Below are 24,663 nucleotides of genomic sequence, written 5' to 3' on the forward strand. Positions count from 1 at the left end.
GACACTACTGTCACAGGGCCAAGACAAATGCACAAACACTGATTTTTTTTTTAATATTCTTTTCTTAAAGGTTACTGCTACATGAAGAGACATACGGCCCACGGCTTCTGAGTGGTTTGGACTGTTAAGGAATTTGTTCCAGGCAAAGCACTATGGTCTGGGTTTAAGCCCATACCACAAACTGGATTCATTCCATTGGGTTAAGGGTTTGTTACTTTTAGCCATGGTTCTCTCGTCGCACCACTCTCAGAAGCCTGCAACACACTCATCCATGCACCTATGACGTCTGGCAGATGCATACTTTGAAACTCCTCATGTGTGAAACAGTCACATTGGCTTGGCGTGGGCGCATCGGAAGATTGTGCTCCCATGCGAGTGCAGAGGTGAGATAAGCCTGTCGTACAGTTGCCCATCAACAGAGCTGGGTGTAAAGTGAGGAAATAATAAAAAGGAACATGGAGCACAGCAATGGAAGCTGAGCATCTGTACTGATCCCTCAGTGGTGGAATGAACTCCCCATGGGGGTCAGGACAGTGGAATCCGTGGCCATCTTCTGTCACAGCCTGAAGACCCACCCTGTTTTTTTTTTTTTTTTTTGTGCTGGAAGTCTCTCTGGATAGAGCGTATGCTAAATGCATAAAATGTAATGTCTGGATTTGACTCTGGAGAGTGAAAAATGCATGGCCTTTTTTATTTCATCATAGACTGTTATTAATGTCATATTTGTTATGTCCTTCTATAAGCCAGTTTAATTTCAGTCCGGAACATGTATGTGATATTAAGAGACAAGCTAAAACCTGCAGGTCTCTGTAACATAGACAGAAGCTGAGACATAGCAAGTTGCATTTGATCCCAGCATTGGAGCAATACTGCCATCTAGCCCACATTACCTGAGCTACACTTTGTTGAGCAGGAATTTTACACACACAGTAGATACCAGTGATTTTCTGCCACTTGCTAGTCTTTCTACTTTCTAGCTAACAGGTCCTATGAACATTTAGGCCCACACAAGTATGAACAAGACTGGCTAAACAACCACTATTGTTTAAAAAAAAAAAAAAAAAACAGACACACCCAGTAATAGTCACATCAAATTTTAATGACACATCTTTTTGACACATCTTTTTAAAGTGGAAAAATATGTGGCACCTTAATCTTTATAGCCTACACTGTTATTTCATGGAGATCTTGGAATTCAGATGTGTCGGTCTGAGATCACCACTCCAAAAAATTATTATATTGATTATATTGACAGCTGCTATGGTGCACAAAGCATGTCATTTTGCATGTAGGTGTTCAGTCTTGTTCTTGCAGTCTGGCACCCTGCAAACTAATTGGAGTGCAACACATATTATGCATTTTGTTTTCACAGAAATTATAATGAGCTCCATCAACTAGTTGATTCATATTTTCACAGAACAAATACATGATGTCATTTCACAATATTGCAGTATAATGGCATCTTTGCAGAAAAGACTGATCCTGTTTGTTTCAAAAATGTCAAAACCTGACAAGTTAATTCCAGTATTAATAAGTCCAGATTGGCAAACGAAGTTGGCTTCATCTGACACTGATAAACCCTGAAGATTGGTACATGTATTCCCTATAGGATTTGGACAATCCATTTTAGTGCTTATTCATGTTGTCAATATAGGAAATTTTAAGATGATATATGCACGTTATAAAAAGTCTTCCTCCTTAGCAACTATTACTCAACAATAACAGACACTTCTGGGTAGAAAACAGAACCTGTTTAGAACCTGTTTTTATTTCAGTGGAAATGTCTTGGGTTTCTCTTCGGTGTGCTGTGCTGATGTGGTTTGCGGCATTTCTTCTGACCTTCCCATTTCGAAACACTCATAAGTGTAACTCTCTTATTCAATTAAGATCAGAGTAAAAGAAAAGACATGATAAAGAAAAGCAGGGTAGAAAACTGTTTCACAACTATCAAAAACAAATAGAGTCCATATAGTCCAGACATTCTTACTTTTTGCAATGCTGTGCGATGCTATATCATATTAGAATACTGAATGAGTTCTCATTTCAGGAGTACCATTGTGTCAACCACCTAACACTCACCATGTAATATTCATGGAATATATATTTTTATATATATATATATATATATATATATATATTTTTTTTTTTTTTTTTTTTTTTTTTTTAAAGTAGACTGCAATCACATCTTGATTTTGTCATGCAAAGCCTCTCATAGCTTTCTCTTGGTTGCAAAGAAAATACAGTAGTATGTGAGCTTGAGGGAGACCCCTTATTCTCAGGTCAAAAGGAACCCTCTCACACCTCACTGAAAAGAAGTGGGATTTTGACAGTTTGATTGCAATGCTTCACCACTAAGTGGTGCTGATGTTTAAAAAACACGTGTGCACGAAATCATATCCTGGAGCAGATGATTAAAAATTGTAATTCATTCATTTCATTTTTGAATTGTTAATGAATTCAAAATAATTTATTCAAAAAATTCATATCACAGCATACGAGTTCCAGGTATATACTGTGTAGAGAGGCAAAGGAAAACTGCCATTAAAAGGTAAACATCAGAGCCTTTATTAATAGATGGAAACATTAACACATTTTAACTAATTGCTTGAGAATACCAAACACAAATGCATAAGTAGAGATGATTGCCACATCCTCACATTCCTTACTTTCTGTGAAACAAGAAGAAGAAGAAAAGAAGAAAAAAAGAGCATGAAATTAATAGACCACAAAGAATGTACTATTTGTATATGTATATTGTATATGTATATGTATATTTGTATGTAAAGTCTTCTGGCATACAGTAGTGTGCTGATAATGATGTTATGATGTTGGATTCATTTAAGTTCATATCCATATCATTTCTTTCACCACTTTGCTTATGTGTATTCATATGGCTTATATATATATATATATATATATATATATATATATATATATATATAGTTTTATCAATTTGTGCAGCCCCTGTATGTTCTTAAACTACTGTTTTGGTAGATCATGGTGGAGCAACACACATCCTTAAATCACCATTTGGGGCCCCTGTATATTCTAACGTCAGTGCATGGCTCATGGCTCATCTATATTCTTACATTTCGATTTTCAGCCCCTATATTTTCTGATCTCATTGTGTAGGGCCCTTAGCAGCATCGAACATCTTCTTCCTGCCCTCCATGCCAGACATGGCCTCCACGTTCTTCCTCCAGTCGCTGACCTCCACGGGCCTCTCCTGAAGAGTATAGGGAAGGATGTGTGAGAAGAACGAGGTGGAGCCAGAGGTGACAGAATACCTCTCCACATGGCCATAGTTTCGAGCACTCCATTTGGATTCACTCAGTTTTGAACTTGACTGTGTCCAGATTTGTGTAGATGTGTGTTATCTTTCCCTATTTTTTTTGGTTTGGGAAAAAGTAAGCATCCTGCTCTGTATAATTAGCCATCTGATGATTTGTCTACTTATACTTCAGGAACTTAAACTTTATTCAGGTATCCCTTTTATTCATTTTTTTTCTTTTTGCATAATAAAAATATGTACAGAACATCTTGGTCAAAGGCAGGATCAGGGGCACCAGTGTCTGGCATTAGTTGTGTGCAAAGCAAGCATAGAGTGATAAGAGACGCATTCATGCTGAAGCGGTTTGGCTGAACCCATTGGCTGAACAAAAGCCTTGCCACAGACACAATGCTGTCAGTGTGAACAAACATGGATCACACACACATTAACAATTCACATTCAGAAACCTGAGTGTTAGCACCTGTCACTCCCTATCTTCCATACTTCAATCAAAGAGGTTTAGACAAGAAAAGAACATAGCCCAAACCATCCACCTATGTTTGGGAAGCATGTTTGAATTGAGCAGGTGCTACGACATATGACACACACACACTCACACACACACACACACACACACACACACACACGCACACACACACACACACACACACACACACACACACACACACACACACACACACACACGCACGCACACACACACTCAAATAGGAAAAAAATCCAAAATCTAAGGAATATATTATCAGACAAAGCAAAATTCATACATTAGCAAAACACTATCAAACACTAACAAAATATGTCTGATATCCCCTTTTACTTAAGCATCAGATGTGGAATATGCTGTATCTGACAATACTATCATTGATTCCCAGGTGTGACTGCTCTATTGCACCCTTCAGTAACCATCTAGCTGTATTAATGGATATCATGTAGAGTCTTATGTAAGTTGCTCTGGAAAAGGCACGAGCAGATAAGTAGAAATAACAATCAAAAGAGTATTGTAAGTTCTGATTTTTTTGTCAGGTCAAGGACGTTTACCTTCTCAGTGTCCTCCTTCTTGACAGACTTGAGGTTGGCGCGTAGGTCCATCGACACCTTGTGCTTGGAGCCCAGCAGCGATCGCAGGATAGCGTCGGCAGACACCCTTACCCTCCGCAAATTAGGACGCTTGAACTTTCCCCTCAGGTCCAGAACTTTAATGTTCAAGTCCTTGATCTTGGGTTGGAGTAAAAGGCAGTGCCCAGTCAGATATTTCCCATGGTACTCAGTACACACCACCCTGGGCACAACCTGAGTAGTGCAGTACCCCTGTATAGTGGTGGTGTCCACAAGTTACTGTACATACAGGGGAGGGAGAGAACTCACTTTTTTGTGTGCTTTCAATTGCTCAACCTGGTCAACAAGCACGCCAATGTAAATCTGAGTCACTCATCAAAAGCTTTGTTGCCTTAAATGTGGCAGCTGTTGTTAGCCATGTTTTTTATTTATTTTTTGAGTTGTGTTCTGCACTAATCATCCCCATAGCTCCCCAGTTTGCATCTCGTTCTGAGGTGATACATGGGGAGTTGGCAACTAAAAAAAAAGGCACATGCCACAGTTCCCAGGTGCGGGAAACACAGAGGGGATAGATGGCTCCCCTTACAGTGGAGTGCTCTGATGTTTCAGTGGTTTACCTCTCTGGTGTTGTGCAGGACTTTTGCCTCAATGTCATATCGCTCCTCATCCACCACGTCAATCTTGGCGTGCAGCTCTCGACAAAGCTCCTGCAGAAAGGGACCATAGACATAAAGCTGCTGCTAAGACCCCTCACAAACAAACACAGGTGCTGGTAAGACCCCACACACTTCAAAGTGTGATTTGCGGGTCTTAAATGTGGAAGATGCATAAACCGCCTTTTTTGGTGGTTATTTCAAATGAATACATATGGGAAAGGGCAAAACAGTAGGAGGAGAAAATGCTAACAGATGATTGTGAAATAACTAATACTATATAACTGCGTTCCTAAGCTATTGACAGAAAGGTAATCGCATGTGTTGGGGAGGCAGGTGTTAACCTCACCACTGATATAAGTTTTGTAATGGCTGCTATCATTGTTGCATGAAAGAGGCTTCACACAAAATCTTGCTACCTTCTTATTACATCGAGCACACTTTTTGTTTTGTGAGTTTAAATGGCAGCATGAAGCCACCAAGTTCCACCTAGTCACTAATTTTGAATCAGTTTAAGCATTGCTCAGTTGGAATTGTGGCTGCATGTACTGATCCTAGAACCTGATTGTTTTTTTTGGCACCAAGAGTGAAGCTGACAGGAGAGGACAGAGGTGCCTTTAAGGACCATGCTCACCTGGAGCTCAGAGAATGACATGCCACTGGTACTCAGAGGGGGTGCCCTCTCTGCCAGGTATCTCTGTTTCTCCTCCTCCTTCTCCATACTCTCCTGTTCCAGTTCCTCTTTCGCTTTGGCCACCATTAAGCTCTGAACATTCATGTGCAGACAAGAGACACACAGAGTTTATGAGTTTGTTCATTAGAATTAAATGGGATGCCATATACACTGATAGACACAAGTCATGGGCACAAGAGCTGGGCAGGAAACAGCCTGTTTCACATTTACAGTGAGCTGTTTTGACCCTATTTCAGTTAAAACTACACATATCAAAATTACGAGTTCCATCACGAGGTGATGCACAGTTTGGTAAGAGTTATTCACCCTGTAGCCTTCCTGAAACTACAGTCATAAAACTGTCCAAAGCAGAGGACACTATATTTATGTACTATATTCAACCATTAACCAGTTGGTGTAGGGCAGTGGTATTAAAGTTATTAAGGTGACCAAAGAGGGATGATCAGCATTACAATTGAGCAGCTCTAAATATCGCCACAGGCTAGGTGATAAAGCTTATTCATTACATTACATTATTGTCATTTACACTATTCATGTTCAGGTGTGGAGCTGAGTACATGAGGTGACATCAGCTGCAATACAGGTAGACTCACCTTGAGCATAAGCTTTCGGGAAGCTGAGATCTTGGACTTTCTCTAGGAAAAGAATAATGTTTTCACGTTTCTGAGTGACTGTTTTGACATTGCTATCATGCTGTTATAATTTAAGTGGTGCTTTTTCATTGAATTCAGATACACAAGTCAAGATCTGAAAAGACGCTCAACACAAGTGTCCCATCCAATTTAAAGCTGATGAAAAGAATTGACCTGTGTCACCTTGTGCTTTGATCATGTACACTGTTTTAATACTGTAGTACATATCTGAGCAGATTGGGTGACATCCCCCGTTACAACTTTTAGCAGCCAGTACAACTGTGGAATAAATGTAAATCTTACCTCTTGCCTGAAAGAAGAAAAACAACAGAGTGATATTGGGATGATTAATAATTATATCAAGAAATTTATCTTCTGAAAACATTATGATTCACTCAGTCATGGGCAGATGTTTTTTTTTCTTTTTTGTGAAAAGCCTCATTTATATTTGAAACTTATTAAATCCCAGCAATGATAAGTTAAATGCAGCTCAAAACAGCTGTGATTTTTAAAATACATTTTTTCCAGTTGATGTTCTGACAAGGCTACTGGCTGAAGTTACAGATCTGTCTTTCTATAAAGTGTGACTAAGCACACTGTCTCTGATTGTGAGGGCCTGACACATGACACCTGTTATGCCACGCTGCTTAGGGGGGTCAGAAGTGGGTAATGGGCACACAAATCCGGAACACAGTATACTTACGCCTGTTCGGGCATCTTGGCAGCACAGGTCTGCTCTGAAAGACAAAAACAAGTTCTTGGGTTTCTCATCTGCCTCGGCGGAGAGATTGGCTTTGTTTGCCAAGCTGTTGGTTCATCAGCTGCTGAAAGTATGTGCAATCAGTAGAGCTCATATCAGTTTTTGCGTCAGCTTCATATATCAGCTGGCATTGCTTGGTGGATGTGCTGTGAAAGCATTTGCGAGCAATGAAGCATTTGGAAGGTGAATGGATTTCAAGCTCTGTGTCTAATAGGCTGTGAGAAGTGCGAGAGTGAGAATTGGACTTCCGTGCTTTAGTTCCTCATGATCAGCTCTGCACACAATACATACAAGTCCACAGTTACACAGGCAACTTGATGTAAACAGACTTACTGCTACAGTTATTATTCATGCTACACTCAGCATTATAACATGAAATGCCATCAAGAACATATCTCTAATCTGTGTCCTAATAATATATACCAGTTACTGCTGCATAGTAATCCCCTTCCATATGTATAAGTACTGGCATTTATATTACAATATATAATTCGTATTATTCTTTCTTACATAAATTGCATTAAATGTAGGTTACAATACAGTTTATCTCATTTATCATTTTAAAATGTGTGCCATATACTGGGGTTTTCAAGAAAATGTACACTAGAAGAAAAATCTTTTGGATTCCATGTTTTGCCATATATTGAGAGTGCAGCCAGATCCTTATAATTGCTTAAGCTCAGGACTGCTGCAATTGAAAATACTTGGGCATGGCAAGGCCACACGGCAGTCAAGGCCAATCTAATGCCTGCCACTCTGAGAAGGGGGAGGGCACGTTATCGTAGACCGCTTGTCCTCTCTGGTCTTTGTCCCTCTGCCACTTCCCGGCAGTGACAGCCGGGCGGCCAAAATAAGAAGGCGATGGCGGACGGGATGAGGTGCTGGAGGGGTGACGATGACCTTCTGAGAATTTCAGATGGACAGCCGTCCCTGCTTTCTCCAGTCGCATTCCAGGGGCTCTAAGTGGCTGAGTGGCTTGGCTCTGCAAATAGTCTCGCTCATGAAAAAAAGGGCACACAAAGCCCCCTTCTGACTTCTGATGGGGACCTGGCTCAAAATTTAAAAACTCAGGAGGAAGTCTGAGACCTGGGTCTAGATTTAAAACCTCCACAAGGAAGTCTGAGGGCTGTAGTTAGAGACAAGAAGGAATGACCTAATGTGTATGGGGCATCAACAGTGTCAGCTGGTTGAATAATCAAAACAAAATATAATAAAGAAATACCAATACAAAATCAATCAAAATTCTTTGCTTGTGAGAACCCACCACTAACAAGAGCAAGCAAAATTAGTTCATAGAACGCTGCCTTGTGCCTTTGGAGAAAATTCTTCTGATGTATTTATTTCTATCAATGCATGGAAATATGATTTTTAAATATGTTAGTAAAGAAACAGCTTTCAAAAACAAGGCTGATTGCCTTCCAAATTGATATGAGAGAATGTACCTGAGTCAGTTGCTGTTGCTTTGGTAAGTTGTGTTGTGCAGTTGTGTAATGGTAAAAATCACTGTAATATAGAATCAATAAAACAAAGTAACAGTTTCTGGAATGAATGGTGATTTAAGCAGTTCTGAGTGGATTGGTTTTGGGGAGTGGTGATGGATTTAGCTACAGATCAATCAGTCAACTCACTTTTATATGATGAAGGAAAAGCCTCATTCTGATAGTTGTAGAATGTAGATAGAAATACTCATTATTTTAGAAATATATTTTACAGCAAAAGTCACTGACAAATATGAAAGTAGTTTTTGAATTAACCAAATAACTATGTCAAAGGAAGCCTTAAGAAAACACAACTGGTTTGATTACTTCATTTCCATTTAAAAGATATGCACGATTAATTTATTTATTACAACAACCTTTGAATATACTGGCATAGTATCATAATAAATATACTCCTGATTATAATATGAATATATTCTTGGCACTTCAAAGCAAATATGGAACAAATTAGATTCATTACATTTACTGGACATAATATTCATCAGATATCAGCTCCACACTATGAGCTGTGTATATTATTAGCTATTTCTCCCATTTTTTCATATTGGAAAGGAAATCAATATCACAGTGTTTATGAAGAGAAATAATAACGATTATAAGGTTACAATACAACTGTATGTATAAAATATCCTGTGCCTAGTGATATGCTAAAATATTCAAAATTGATCATTGTCATTATCATCATCATCATCATCATCATCATCATCGTCATCATCATCATTATCATCATCAGGGATTGTAGGTTTCAGGGCCTCGGGCTGTACAGCCCTCTGCAGAAACACCCCCACCCCCCTGTGCAGAGTCCTACCTTTCTCTGGTGCTATTGGTGTGGGAGGCGGCGAGAATGAAGATGCAGGGAAAGAATGTGCCCAATATATAACCAGGCCTCCTATTGTCTCCCTCATCTGTTACTGGGCGATATTAATAGAACACACACACACACACACACACACACATACACACAGGGACACACACACACACACGCACACGCATACGCATACGTGCACACACACATACACACACGCACACACACACGCACACACACACACACACACACACACACACACACAAACAGATCCTTCATTATCTGACACTTAAAATGCTGAACCTTTCATGTGCCCTTGGAGCCGGCCTCTCCACTCAATGCTTCTCACTTTCTGATTGTTTGATTGTGGAGAGTTGGAGAGCTGAGGGGTTGGGTGTCTCTCTAGCAAGTTTCACTGACCAAGGGTCAGTACTTGAGCAAAGTCAGTAGAGGAAGAGCAGAGTTTTCCCATCATGTCATCCATGAAGGAGCTTTTATCTCCCTTTATTTGCATGGAAAAAACTGTCACTAGCATGTTGGTCTACCAGTAGGAGTAAAACTAATGCTCCAATACAGTGATAGAGACACTGTACTGTAGAAGATGCTGAGATGGGGTCCTGATGGAGTAGGTTTCCCCATTCCTGAGCACCTAAGAAAACATGCAGAGCAAATGCTCCATGGACCAATGTGAGGCAAATCTCAAACTGTCTGAAGGAAATCCATGTATGCTCTGAAACGGGTGCTAACCTACATGGTGACAGAGCAAAGCACACAGAGGCTAGGGTATTGGGCTGCCACAAGTTGTCATAGTGTCAACAAACTGTTACCTCCCCTTCTAATGGTATTTGCCAGCAATGGGGCACAAATAAAGAGGAGATTTGACCAATTATCTTAGGGGTCACTCCAATGAGCTGCAAATATATATTCCTCTTCCCCAGACAACTGCGATTGGCAGTTGACTAAGTGGCTGTGTAGGGGGCATTACAGAGTGCCCGAGGTGAGTATTCTCTCCCTCAGAGAACAAAATCCCCCCAGCGCTGATTATTATATTATCGGCCAGGGAGCTGATGAAAGGAAAGGAATGCCACGCCCTGTGCCCTGAACCCTGAGCCCAGTGGCAGCTGCAATTGTCAATCCTTCAGATCGTGCATTCGTGCATGCATGTGTACACACGTGTGAGCGTGTGCATATGTGTGTGGGTATGCATGTGTGCATATTCAGTCTGTTGTAATTGGGGGGAGGTGTTTAATGTTTGTTTTCCTTTACTAAATAAATAACTTTAATGGATTAATGCACTAGTGTCTCTACCAGCTAGATTGTACCTTGTCTGACCGATTATTGAAACTTGGTCATGCAGCACCTCTGATATTGTTGACTCCTTACATGGGTTTTACTTGTGTTGTACTTTGCCTCACTTGTAAGTCTCTTTGCATAAACATGTCTGCCAAATGAATAAATGTAAATGTAATGCAAATGTAGTGTGGCCAGTCTATGTCAATAAGTTTATTCAGCATTAGCAGGGGCTTCTCTACCTGCAGCAGAGCCAGGATGCCCTGCTGTTTAGTTTTACTATGTGTTTTGATCTGTCACACTCTCACTTGAATGTCTTCCAGTGACCTTTCTGGGACTGTCAGCCCGCCTTGGATTCCAGCCATTCATGTGTCTGAAAGTTTGCTGTACATCCGAGCAATTTAATTATTTTTTTATTGTATTTGCCACACATAGTGAACCGTTAGGGACTGGTAATGAAAAAAGCATGGAAAAACAGTATGGAATTTTAAATTTAACTTACTATTCATCAGAAGTTGATGAGATAGTGACACAAAGTGTCACCTTCTTACTGTAATAGGGTTATACATAGTGCAACTGTTGGCAAATTGTGTTCACTAAGTAACCAGGGAACCTCTGGCAGCTGCTTATAATTCTCATTTATAAAGAGCAATATGATCCAAATTCAATACATAGCTGACTAGTAATTACAATAAATGTTTTATGTTATTGTAATGGATAACTGAGTTGGTTCAGGAAGCAAACAAATGAAAAGGAAGGGTATTCTGGGTATTCTGGGACCTGCTCTGTGGACTTCCCCCAAAAGAGTTTACTGCCAGTAAACAAGCCCTCATGGATGGGAATCGAGCCTAAGGCCAGTTGGCCTTCTGATTCACATTTTATCAGGAGTGTGCATTACACAACTTTTCCAACTATAATAACATAAACTAATTTTATCGTGGCTATTTTAATCATTCCTGAGGAAAGTCCACCAAGGATATTCTATTCCAACACCTCAATACCAGCAGTGTAGTGGTACAAAAGAAGGCACACTGTAAGAAGATCAGTGGAGGTAAAGTTCAGTTCCATAGACCTATATGGATAAAATGTAAGGAAAAAATATACTGGTGTTTAATAAAAACTAATATCTATCTATCTATCTATCTATCTATCTATCTATCTATGTACTCAAGATGCTAAACAAATAATGTAACACACAATAATACTGTTTCCCCTTTGAAAAACAAGACAATTTAGAAATAATTATATTAACACATTCTTAAATAAACATTGTTTTCACAGCAGAAACAAATGTTCTTTGTATAGAATGACATCACTGCCATCTCAAATTGCATTCCAATAAAGAGAATCAGTGTCAATTTGGAGTCCAGTGTTCTAGAAGCCTCTGTGTGGAACACCAATCACAGAAGGCTGCTGTTTCCCAGCAAGTCTCTGACATTGCTGTGTAACCACAGGGGTTTTCATCTGCATTAAAGGAAAGCAAACACAACAGCAGAATGCTGCTGCCCAGTCTGTACCAAATCATCATCCTTTGTGTCCAGGGAAAAAATAAAGGTCAGGTAGAGTTGAACAGTTCTGATCTTGGGAGCTGAACAAAAGAAATTCAAATTAAAATATAAAACAGACTAATACATTCATTCTGATAGTTTTCTTGTTAGATTTATAATGATCCTGTTCAGCTGGCTATTTATTGTATGTTAACTGGAATGATGCCAAATCCTAGAGCTCAGAAAACAGTGTTTTTTTAATTAGTTTTTTTTTTTTTTCAATGTTCATGCTACAGCGTCTGTCACAGACAGTTCCAGACTCTTTTAATTATTACCGGCTTTGTGATAATAATTGATAATCCTAGTCTGTCTAGGGTAACAGGGTCAGAGGCTTAAAGAAGAGAAGAGAAAATGACTGACAAAAAGCATTGTGAACATTTATGCAGCTTCAAGGACCCCTTAAAAACAACCTCCCAGAAACATATCCAAAAACTCTAGAACCAAGGTTCCACCATTTTTTTCCTTTATATTCACCATATATCCCATATATTCATTTCCATTGGCAATCCATGATTATCTAAGATTGAGCAGAGACCATTCCATCCCATTCATGTGAATGCTTGGCAAACCGCTGTGTGTCACGCCAATCACATGGTGTTTCTTACACTTCCAAACAAGATTCTGCTTAAACAGTTTGACAGAGAGAGGCAATCAGAGCAAAGGGATTCTTTGGGATTAGCACGGGCCAGACCATTCTCTCCATGGCTGAGCTATTCTGAGACGCCACGCGCACAACTCAGATAACACCAAATAATTATGCTAAATTAAAGCTCTCGTCATCGACAACAGTATTTTCAGAGCTGGGGTTATACTTTGTATGCCTTAAAAAAAATAAAGGTTCCATAAGTTGTAAGATACAATGGTACACAAAATTATTTTAGCATGTCTATGAGAGGGAAGATTCTTCATAACTCAAAGGTGATTTGATGAACAGATTGTGCCCTCTGCTGGCCATGTCCCCAGATTTATTACAGTTAATATCCAGAAAGTTTCATGATTTGGTCAAAATATAACTGCTGAATTACTGACTGGCATTGCCCTGATAATCTGTCTCAGAATTCAAGAATGAACGGAGACATTGTAGCAGCGGTAATGTGAACTTAATTATTCAGGTCATTCAGTTTGAAATGAAAGATAATAAATCAGATTTTTTTGTTTGTTAGTTTTTTGTTTTGTTTTGTTTTTCTTTTTTTTTGTGGATCATAGGCACTGACCTGAAGATAACCTGCCAAACTGAGAATATAAGGGGTGAGAGAGATCATTGATAAAGGACAGTGCTTTTCTGTTTCTTTTTGAACTGAGATTTACATTTACATTTTACAGCTACATTTTACATATACTAGAGCTTTGAGTTTCATCATGAGATCAATAAATTGTTTTTTTCCTAACACCCAAAGCTTAAAGATTTGCATCTGCCTGTGTTGAATGGTGACTGGTCCACCATTGTGGTCTAAATGTAGGCTCTTGAGCTTGAAGAGCTACATGTAGACACGATCCAGCTGACACATACGCACAAGCTCTTGCTCAGTTCCATTTATAGAGAGATGTCACTTTACCCATGATGCTAGCAAATGAAAACTCTGGAAATGCAGGCCCCATGTGGGACCCTCCCTGCCACAGCAGAGTTACCATGGTTTGCAACATTCACATTGTTACAGTGAATCTAGTGATGTTCTTTGATTATCACTAATTTGTCTCAGATACCTTTAAGATCCTTAATGTATTGGAACATGAAGTGTACGTATGTGTGTGTGAGCACTAATTTTTATCTGAGAGGTATATTGTGATCATTTCACAAAAATTGAATCCGTTTTACACAATGAACAAAATTATGTGTGAAATGACTACCATGTCATAAGATAGTGGGACACACATGGCAAAGGGAGATTACAGGGAAATACACAGTGTGAAACTACACTAACAATGGTAATCATTCATTCAATGGGAAACGGAAAAGAAAAAAAGCAATAATAAAAAAAAAACAGCTCACACAACTGAGCAGACTTACAGTCTCAGGCTTATTGCAGTGTTAGGGTTCATCCATCTCCCCTAGTTTTGCAAAGTGCGTGGCTTATATACCCTTTGCGTCACAGGTTTCCCCGACATACCACCTTGCATATAGGTAAATTGCTGTCTGGAAATCACACATTTAAAATCATGCAATTCTCCACATCACAGCAACACCTGGCCGAATGCATAAAGAAACAGACAGTCTCATTTAAATCTACACAGAAGATACATGGACTGAAATCTGATCACCAGTGTTTTAAGCACTCCTCGTAAGGTTCATTGGTTGTCTTACCTCATGTCTATATAAGGGTACGTGAATGGGCACGCGCCCTTTCTCTGTAACCGCACCCTATACGCTGAGTGCGCTGAGAGGGAAGTTACCTGCTGCCACTGTTAATGTTTAAATCCAGCTACACAAAATGTGGAGTAAAAGTTATTGCAAAGTCCAGCTTTACATTATTAATGACGGATTGCACGAGCCGACTCGATGCAAAGGGACGTGCACTTTTCTCTCGACATGCGAGGAAAGCCGGCATTTCACGGTTACATAGGAAATATCCGCGCTGATTCATCAAGAATGTACAATAGTGCCGTGAACGGAACTCAACGGAAATCCATATGATCACATATGCTTTTTATCTCCCATATTTTGTTAAAGTGAACAGTTCAATCCATACGGGATGTTAAAATGAAATGTGGCGGCAAAGAGGTACGCTGCATCCTCACATGCCATAATTACATTTCACACAGGATATGCATAGCGTATTCCACTGATATACTGTACCTAATTCCAAAGACAGTATTGACTGAGGCCGGTATGACTTTTGTTGAAGGCAGACTTGCGGTTTCAAGTCACGTTCACTATAGCACATTTTTCTTCCATCCCATCCTCCACACATTTTATTGAATATGTACTTGATTCCAACTAGAGTTAAGGCAACTCTACCCATTAGACACATGACCACCCAGTTTTAACTAAGATTGTTTATCTCCAAGACAAAGTTCAGAGAGTGATCAGGAAAGTGCTGTGCTCTGCAGTGGTTTCCTCAGTTATCACCAAACTTAAAATCTTAAGCAACAAATCACATATTGAAAGGACCTTGCTGCACAAGTGCTGTATCAAGAAAAATGATGTATGCAGTAATAAAATAGCTCATCAAAAGGGTAAGCATTCCTTTGCAAACAATCATCATATGGATTCCATACAGCTTATCACTGAGGAAAAGGAAATAAGACTGGAAGATCTAGGCCCCAAAGTTCTTTGGTACAACTGACTAAATAAATTCAATATAACCCAGACCACATAAATAAAGTTAATATTCTAAAATACCTAAATTATCAATATTATACATTTGTCAAGATTGTGTCAGTATTGTATATTGTTGTTGAATTGCATGTCAATATATTGACAAAAACGTTTTGTGAAAGGCAGGTGGATAGTTACTTCAAGGGTAAGATGGTTGCCTGTGTCAGTCCTTTGAGCTCCAGTTGGTGTGATTTGATGTTGAACATGTTTCTACACATCCCCAGTAGCTCCACTCTAGGTACTGGGTGAAAGAGCATGGAGAAATATAGATAAAAGATGTTACTCATTAGAGCTCACATGAAAGGTTTGCTCAGTTAAATATGCTGTAGTCTGGAGGTAGCTTTATGTCACAGCTAAGCCCATTCATTTTTTAACTCTCAGCAAATATAATGCAATTGTTGTAAGAAGATGTATGGATCCCCATCAGGTTTGTGGGACAAGGCAAACACACCCTTCTACTTGTGTAATGGCAACACTAACTAGCGCCATGGTTGGGGGAACACTGACAGAGCCATAGTGTTGAATATATCGTAAATATATCGTACTCCACTCCTCACCAGGTTTCTGGGATAGCATTTCCAAGGTAGTAATACAGCTTGTCCACTAGAGGGTGGACAGTAATCATGGATTCAGCATAGGCCTGCTAGTAATCAGTGTAAGGAACCTTTATGCAAGATTGATGTTCAAAAAGGAATCTTTGCAACATTGTTGGTATAAACTGGGGATGAGTGAATGTGAGGGGGAAACACTTATAGGCTTAGAAAGGTTCAGAACAGATGGATCTTGTCAGTATTTCCATGCTCAGCATTCCAGTTTGATTTGTATAATTTTTTCTGGCATCCATTTTCAGTAGTTTTCTATGTTGACTAAATGTCCTTAATAGGTAGGTACTTTCACAGATGTTGATATCAACAGGGATGATCAGCAAATGAAAGATAAAGTCTAAATTGTACATTGTAGAATCACATGAAAGAATTCTTCTTGTGTGTTTAATACTGTAATTTATTGCTGCATTAACTCCAACATAAGGCATGCAAATTATATGAGCTATCTGGTAGATCAGAACACATTGCCTTTGAAAAGAATACATTGCACAAAGAGTCATGGACTTGCAGTTTTGTGTTCATATTTTAAAGAACTGCATTGCTGCTGCAGAAAGGAAAAAAAAAACATGCTTACTTCAAATCTTGTGTGCCTCTCATGTGAAAATCAGCTCTATAAAAAAAGTAATTTCCTCTTTCTGGCAGCATAAGTAGAAGGGGGTTCCAGTTTCAATGGAGAAATTTGGCCCAGAACCCTTTACTCTCTGTCTCAGATTTGACAAGAGAGCTTTGGGTGAGGTTCATTCGTAATAACCAACTCTAGTATGTTGCTTTTCCCATGTCAGCTTCCTCAACTCACAGCTCGCAAATAAGCTGTGACTGCATCTTCTGTACCTTAAGCATTGTGCTGCAGTGCCTGTATTCTTTCCCCCTACACAAATGCCTGACATATGCTCTTTCATCTATTGAAGGTTGTACGTGGCCTCCTTTCCTGATATCTCCCTCTCCCTGACATAGACACAGCCAAGGCTCTCAGGGCTCTCCCAGACAGCAGTGCATTGGTTAATCCAGATGTTTGGTTGGCGTGAAAGCTGCCAACTCCATTGTTGTCAGTGCCAGCTGGGGAGAGATATTCCGCTGCCACCCACCACAACCCCCCCCCCAGCTGCTTCCTGTTATCACCAAAGCACTGCCCCACCAAAAGAGAGGAGCCCCGCTGCTGCAAAGACAAGGCCCCATTGTCTGTCTGAGAGGTGGGGCTTTTGTTGTTGTTAAATGCTGTTTATGTTCTGTTTATGTCCATAAACCACCAGTCAGATTGATCAAGGGTGTTAGCAACTTCTGACTTTCTTCTAAAGTAGTCCATCTAAATGGACTTACACTGTATGTAAAGCCATCTATTAGATGTTAAATCCTATACTCAGAAAAGGGTTGGGATGCTCCCCTGTAAAAATTTGCATTTATACACAGTATAAAAGAGTTGAGGTCAGTGCAAAGTGCATTGGGACTAAGTGATATTTGTTCCAGCATTGCTGGAGTAATTTAACCTTGTAATTAACCAGAAACCATCCATCACTTGAGCAAATATTTCTCTTCTTAGTGTTTGTGGACCCCTAGGGAGGTACTGCTGTAAATTCAAACAAATATGCAAAGCTAAATGCAAAACTATCTGTAAAACCATTATACTGGGCAAAGAGGCTGTGAAAACAAAGACTGCTGAAAATAATTTACACTGTGTTTATTTTTCCATCATTATGGTATATGTACATTGAGAGGGGAATCTGGTTTCTGCATGCCTGAATGATAAAAAACACACTATTTAAGTAAAGGTGACAACCCAGCTAAAAGCGTAAAAAGGCACTGGAACATGCACACCCCAGAGAGTTGTATTCAAAGCTGTGAGAAATCTATGGAAATCCACATTATACAGTATCTAAAAAGCTGTTAAGATAAGAGCTCTGAGCCTCTGAATAGCTCAGTGATGCAGCAGTACTCCAGTTCTGAACTGAGGGTAAACTGTGTAACGCATGTCTTTCACTTTACATATACTCACTGAGGGTTGACTTTTCTTGTCATATAGGTTTTCCATGAACAGAAACACTATGGAGTGTTGAGTTTGGTATTGGATATACCAACTTGAAATGCGCATGTAGAATGCTAACCGAGTAGTCACGATAAATGTTATAAATATTTCATATTTCATAAATGTTTCAAATTACTTGATGCATTGATGTGCATCAAGTAATTTGTCATGGCAGGCTGTTTGTTGTTTTTGAATCTGCAGAAGTTGACACTCATTTGCCGTCTTCATTTGATTGTGAGTGACTAACATTCTCATTTCAGTAATTTTATCTATGACCAGTAGGTCTACTGCAGCGACCCAGAGCTCTTATGCTTTTATCTGGTGTGACATCATAGTACAGAGGAATGTTGGGAGTGACTGAAGGCAGCTAAATCCAAGTGGGCCAGGTGTCTGTGGTGTTCCATTGATCAGGGTCCTACTGGGCATGTGCTAGTGCTCCTGCACCCTGGCCAAACCCGAATCCTTTAGGACCAAAATTCTTGGCGTAACATCCTGTGGATGCATAGATAATTACAGAATTAATGTCAAATACAGACAGTAGCTGATAGAAATCATCACTGAGCATGTATGGCTAACTAACAGATATACCAGCCAAAGACCTTTATGAAGCCCATTTATAAGCGCATAGTATGTCCAATCAAACACTTCCCCTGGGTTTTGTTTTATTGTAGTGTAACCACAGATATTTGTTGTTATCAGATATTCAGCCCCTGCATTCCTTCTGCTCTCTGTCAAGGAGGTTCTGGTCAGTAATGGGAGGTTCCAGTGTTGTCTGTGTTCCTGTGCTAGCTATGGATGTTCTGTTTTTAGGCCATATCCCCTCAAAAATGTTTATAAGAAACCAGCAAAACAGGCCACTTTGACAGTAGCAGAGAGGGAGCTTTTGATGTGAGGTCCACTGAGCTGACTGTGGATATATTGCATGTAATTAATGGTGAAATATCCCTGTGTGCCTATTACCAATATGTTTACTAATCCACTGACAAAAACACAGAGAAGAATAGCAGCATAATTGTGATATTTCCAGTATCTGATAGATTTAAGTGAGCTAGATTATATTCTTCCTCTGTAGCAATGTCAGACACTTAGCATTAACAGAAACATAAGATGCACAGAATGAAAGCCAGCTGTGTCTTCTGCAGCATAGCAGGGCAGACACCTTTGCAGTAGATTTCTCCATCCTTGTCAGCTAGAGTGGTGGACTCCAGCCCCTTTCCACACTTTGCACAGCGGAAGCAGCTCTTGTGCCAGGCCTGACGGAGGGAGGGGGAGAGAACAAAACCAGTGTCACACGTAGGTTGTGTTTGTGTGTGTGTATGTGTATGTGTGGGGAGGTTGGGGGTTATTGGAGGTTCATCCAGGGAGATAACTGTTGGTGTTCAGTCACTGGTATTGTTGGGTGTGCCCCATGATTTCTGACTAGGTGGTTTCTTAACAGATCTTCTCCTAAGTGACACAAACTCTCAGCCTGTTGTTCATATTAATACCAGACAAGGCCGTCCATCTGTATTGCTTACATTTCCACCCCCCACCACCTTCTCTGCTGCGTAGACCGCCTTGTCACAGCGGGGGCACACATCGGAGCTGCCAGACTTCTGGGCGAACTTGGAGAGGTTAGTGTTGGTGGTTGGACGGTGGGGGGCTTGTCTGTCGAGGAAAACGGGAGTGATGAGTCTAACTGCACAGGGTTACACAGGGTAGGCATTTGAAAAGAAAAGCTTTAAAAGAATTTCATCTCATTTTTTACACTCATTTTTATCCACACTTTTTGTTCATTTCTTCTGCATATAATAAAAAATGAAAAATGAGCTACTTTTATGTCTAAATCTGAAAGAACATTTTAGTTTTCAGTTGAAATTAATCTGAAAATGAGAACTAATTTCTTTCAAGGAGTTTTTTTGAAGTGTGGTTCCCAGTCTGTAAAAGCTCTTCATTTATATTCGCTTGTGGACAGCTAGATGAGCTGGAATTTTTATGAAAAGCGTGGTTATGCTCTTACTCTTCATGTCTGATTCCGAGGGATTCACCCTTATCCATGCTCAGGGTCCCTGCTCCTCCACCGAAGCCATAGCCTTTTGGCCCGTACTTCTTGCCATAGCAGGACTTGCAGAAGATCTCATCCATGTGGACTGCCACCGTTGTGCTGTCCAGGTTCTTCTTACATACCACTAAAAGCAAGCAGGGTCACATGACATTTATTAGAGTGCCAAATGGACATAAAGGTCAATGAACTCTGGTATACCACCCTGGAGCTATGCAGAAGACGCTCCAGGTGTAGAAAATACCATTGAGGGGACATGTTGGTAATGAATTCCTTTAAACTCTTCATTCCTCCCACTTGTTATCCTTTTAAAATAATACAGGTGGAGTTCTTCTATCAGTTACAACTGTTATGCAGCATTCAGTTTCTTTCACTGAATATCTTGTAAACTGCCATGATGCCTTATCAATGCATCATTGTGCTCACATTTCCCATGTGGTATCATGTCAATGAATTTGCCTGTTTTCTACATGCAGTACTAATACTTAGTGTCTCATTTGTGCTCATGAACAATAATGGGGAAAAATACAATAATTGCATTCTTAGAAGTTGTTAAGCCTGGTTTAACAAAGTCTAAATGCATCTTTCAACACATTTCATTTGGCAGTATAATACTTCTTATCTTGCTGCTGTATCAGGGCTCTTGTCTCGGAGAGGCTTTTGGATTGCATGTATGATTTAATTTGAATGACATCCTTCAGTCCCGGGATATTTTTAAAATATTTACCACGGGCTTACTTTAGAAGGCCAAAAACATAACTCAATGTCTCAAAGTGCATGAATGTTCTTGCCTCCCAAACATTCTACCAACACAGTCAAAACACCCTGACGTCAAACAAATGAGGAAACAGAGTGGGAACCCCCCCGCCCCCTCTGGGACGTTTAGGATCAGGTTGTTATGTAACCAGTCACAAGGACAGCTAGAGGAAGGGATAACACCTCGTGAGGCCCCACGGGGAGGGTTTCACCCACTGCTGTGCACGCTAGGCTAAGCCACATGACTGTGATTCCCCAGCAGATCCATCACACCGCTGCAGGAGAGTGTGGCGTCAGGCGCTGACTTACTGCACAGGAAGCAGGACTTGTGGAAGCTCTTCCCCTCGCACTGCACCTCCTCTGCGAAGTACACTGTCTTTTGACAGCAGCCACACTTGTTTCCCCCTCCGAAAGGCATCCTGCCGAAACACAGGGATGGACGCGTTACAGGGCCTTCAGAGTCTCAGGAGGTGGAGCCAGTCAGACTCTGTGCTGAGATATCTGTGTATGTATCAGATGATATTCTCTGGCAATCAGAAACCCAGGGAAAGTAAGTGCACATGCAGTACCAAGAGAGCTTGGTTTGGTTGTCACTTGAAAGGCAAGGAAAAAATAGTGAAAGTTTTTGAGAGAACACCCCTACTTCCCCCTGATTTCCCAGCAGGCTGTTGTGCTAGTCATACACATTGGTCCTGATGCCATGTACTAGCTGCTCTGGTCCCTCCCAGTTCCATCCCCCTCCTCTTCCCACCAAGTCCCACTACACTGCCTCTTTTAGGAGAGCATCCACACCACACCACTGCTGGTCTGGCCTTATATGGAACAGGCTGCTGTTGCCAAGGGAAACTACTCTCCCTGCGCAAGCAATTGAAGCTCTGGACAAGCTTCATCACAATTAAAATATATTCTGTGGCTAAAAAAATATGTTTTATAGAATAAGTAAATGACTTGCTATGTTGTATTGGATTGTAATAGGGCCAAATCCTTTAGTAAAGGGGCTATGCAAAGGATGTTTCATAATGTCTGTTCTGCTACTGGATTATTTCAGTTTTTAATGCCATGCCTTTCACCATGTCTGACATGAAAGGCTCAGCTATGAGAGGCTGTGGAGCAAATGTTCACATTTTGACTTGGATGCAGACCAAACACAGACATTGTCCAACATTCAGGGCTCTGAAATGCTGTGCTCCTGTCACAGAAAATACCCCGCGTGGAAGATGCAGCATATGGAGGCACAGCAGAAAAAAAGCAATGCTGTGATAATGAGCCCACAAAGCAGGTTCAACAACAACTGACCAAGAGGTCACAATGGTGTGTGCTGTTGCATCATCTTCTGCATGATTCCCTGGGTCCTTTTGCCTGAGAAGCATAGTGTATGAACAGTGAGCATCTGCATGGGCCATGCTGTTGATACGCATCTTGTATGATAACTGCTCTAAAGAATGACTCGTGCTTGCTTCAACAAGCTGCAGATAAGAACCGTGAAACTGTGTGGCCACAGTGATATGGTAAGCCAAAATGATCCTTCTCGGGTGGAAAACTTTAACATATACTGTTGAAGAGGTATGCAACAATAGTTCTGGTCACTGTGTGTTTCCTGTATATGTGCAGGAAATGGCTTCATGCACACCACTCCCAGTTCTGCCAGGTCTGGAAGCTCTCTCTGTCTTTAATGGCCTTGTTTGGATCACGCTGTTCTCAATGGCAGACTGCTATAAAAGGGAAGGTATTTATCTCCTCAAACGTAATAATGAATAACACTGGAATTCTTCTGCAGTTTGACTGTCCACAACAGTAGCAAGGCATTTTTTTGTTCTTTGACGAAAGGAGCCATGGTCAAATCTACTCTACTGGGAAACTCCTGGAGATAAAAAGCATTAATTCACATAGAACATTTGCTCTGACAATGTTGACCCCAACCACCAGGGAGACTCACCCACAAGGTATAAGTTACCTGGAGTGACTAAGCACTGCACTAAGCTGAAGCCATTGGTTGTACTGCTGCAGCATGAATTAGATTCATTAGCATGTTTTGTTGGCATGACATTTAAGATCACTCAGACTGTGATGGAGAGACATCCTGACAAAACCTTCATTTTATGGGCAGTGGAGATTTTTTACTTGCATGGATTTGGACAGCCATGCTACACGCATGGGCAAAGGATATTGCTTTTAAAATTTTTAAAAGGTCGTATTGCTTATGTCAAGGTATTGAATAGGTGGCATTCTCAAGCAACACACTTCTCACCTGGTGAACAGATGGAGTATTCGCTACCTGCTGCTAATGTTATTGCGATTTCCCTCCAGATCAAATTTTACTCCTGAACTGAGCCAACTTTGAATGCTTCCTTTTTATCAACATGCTTAGTCTTTGAGCATTGTATCTGAGAAACAGAGAGGCTAGACTCAGGAAAGCTCCCTGTCTGTATAAGGCCATTGTTACTGTGTCAGGTGAGCCAACATTGTTAAGCTTTATGGGGAACACATTTATGCTACACCAATTAAGTGGGTTACAACCCAATCAGAAATTCCAGCAAAAGGCTTAAAACTTTGTTTTTTCCTACCTTGAGCACATACATATATCTGCCTCAATAGAGGATGAGAACACTTATTTCAGACAGCCTACAAATAAATTAGAAACATCAAATCATAATCATAGTTTAACTGGTATTTGAATGCATACTCTTACAGCACATCAGTAGTAAATCAGTTAAGATACGCTACGCTTATTGTTCTTTATTATTATAGATATTCCTTTAGGCATTCCCTCAAATTTATTGTCTCATTATGGACTGCAACTTCATTCTTTTTAAGCTTCACGAACCCCATGAACTTCAATTTCATGGAGCGATATGTAAGTGGCTGCTGTTAAGCTGTCACCTGCCTGTGTGTGAGAGAGAGGTGAAGCTATGGATAACGCTGCTCTCTTACCTGTAGTGCTGTGCGAGATGGGGGTCCTGAGCCTCACTGGGGTCCAGATGTGTGTAGGAATGGCACCTCAGGGTTGCTGCACATCTCAGTTTAATAGAGAGAGGCACTGAGAGCAGCCCCGAGGGCTGGGCTGAGGGAGGGAGCGAGAGAGAGAGAGAGAGAGAGGGAGGGAGGGAGGGAGATAGAGAGAGAGAGATGGGCAGGAGGAGCTTTGAACTTTGCAGTACCAGAGCTTAATTTTCCCTAGTTTGTGAGCAAATGTTATCACATTTTATTTCTATCTTCTATTTCTCTCTCTGTCTTCCTCTCTCCCTTTCTCTCTCACACACAAATGTTTTTTTTAAAAAAAACTCTATTGTCTGCAGTGTCTCCAAGTTATGCAAACTGTCAATAGGTGGCTTTGTTTTGGGCTTCCTTGAGCTTACGCTCTAAAATTTCTGTACGCTTTAGAAATTACATCATTCCACATGTAATTCACAGAGTTCACAGCACGTAAACATGGCAGCAGCTAGGTGGCATCATCTTTTTTAGATTGGTTAGCTTCAGTGTATATGATGGTGACCCAGTGACACAGCCACAGATGAGGATCACGGAAATGTTATGCGTGTGCATCGTATGAAATGAAATATGTTAAATAACAGTAACTGCTAATGGAGTATCTTAGGCAGGACTAGACGGTTTCAAACAGTACCCATAAATCTCCATGATGCAGTGATTCCATCTAGGGCCATGTTCGGTGTGGATGTCTCCTCACTGGTACTTCGACTAT

The 24,663-nt window shown here is 40.5% G+C and overlaps 2 protein-coding genes across 2 annotated transcripts; both read right to left on the reverse strand.

The window, feature by feature from the left end:
- Positions 1-3,106: 3,106 nt before the first annotated feature.
- Positions 3,107-9,423, reverse strand: LOC118778825 (troponin I, slow skeletal muscle-like). Its single transcript, XM_036530570.1, has 8 exons — positions 9,392-9,423; positions 7,028-7,061; positions 6,628-6,634; positions 6,286-6,327; positions 5,633-5,764; positions 4,963-5,052; positions 4,328-4,504; positions 3,107-3,226 (listed from the first exon to the last, which is right to left on the reverse strand). Exons 2-8 carry the CDS (start codon positions 7,039-7,041, stop codon positions 3,122-3,124), a joined length of 567 nt encoding a protein of 188 aa, XP_036386463.1. The 5' UTR covers positions 7,042-7,061; positions 9,392-9,423; the 3' UTR covers positions 3,107-3,121.
- An 8,402-nt stretch (positions 9,424-17,825) lies between these two features.
- Positions 17,826-23,965, reverse strand: LOC118778824 (cysteine and glycine-rich protein 1). The gene is made up of 6 exons (XM_036530569.1): positions 23,895-23,965; positions 21,273-21,382; positions 20,166-20,334; positions 19,684-19,813; positions 19,326-19,419; positions 17,826-18,658 (listed from the first exon to the last, which is right to left on the reverse strand). Exons 2-6 carry the CDS (start codon positions 21,379-21,381, stop codon positions 18,582-18,584), a joined length of 579 nt encoding a protein of 192 aa, XP_036386462.1. The 5' UTR covers position 21,382; positions 23,895-23,965; the 3' UTR covers positions 17,826-18,581.
- Positions 23,966-24,663: the final 698 nt, after the last annotated feature.

This window comes from Megalops cyprinoides, chromosome 6, assembly GCF_013368585.1.
Source record: "Megalops cyprinoides isolate fMegCyp1 chromosome 6, fMegCyp1.pri, whole genome shotgun sequence".
In the NCBI taxonomy this organism is placed as follows: Eukaryota; Metazoa; Chordata; class Actinopteri; order Elopiformes; family Megalopidae; genus Megalops; species Megalops cyprinoides.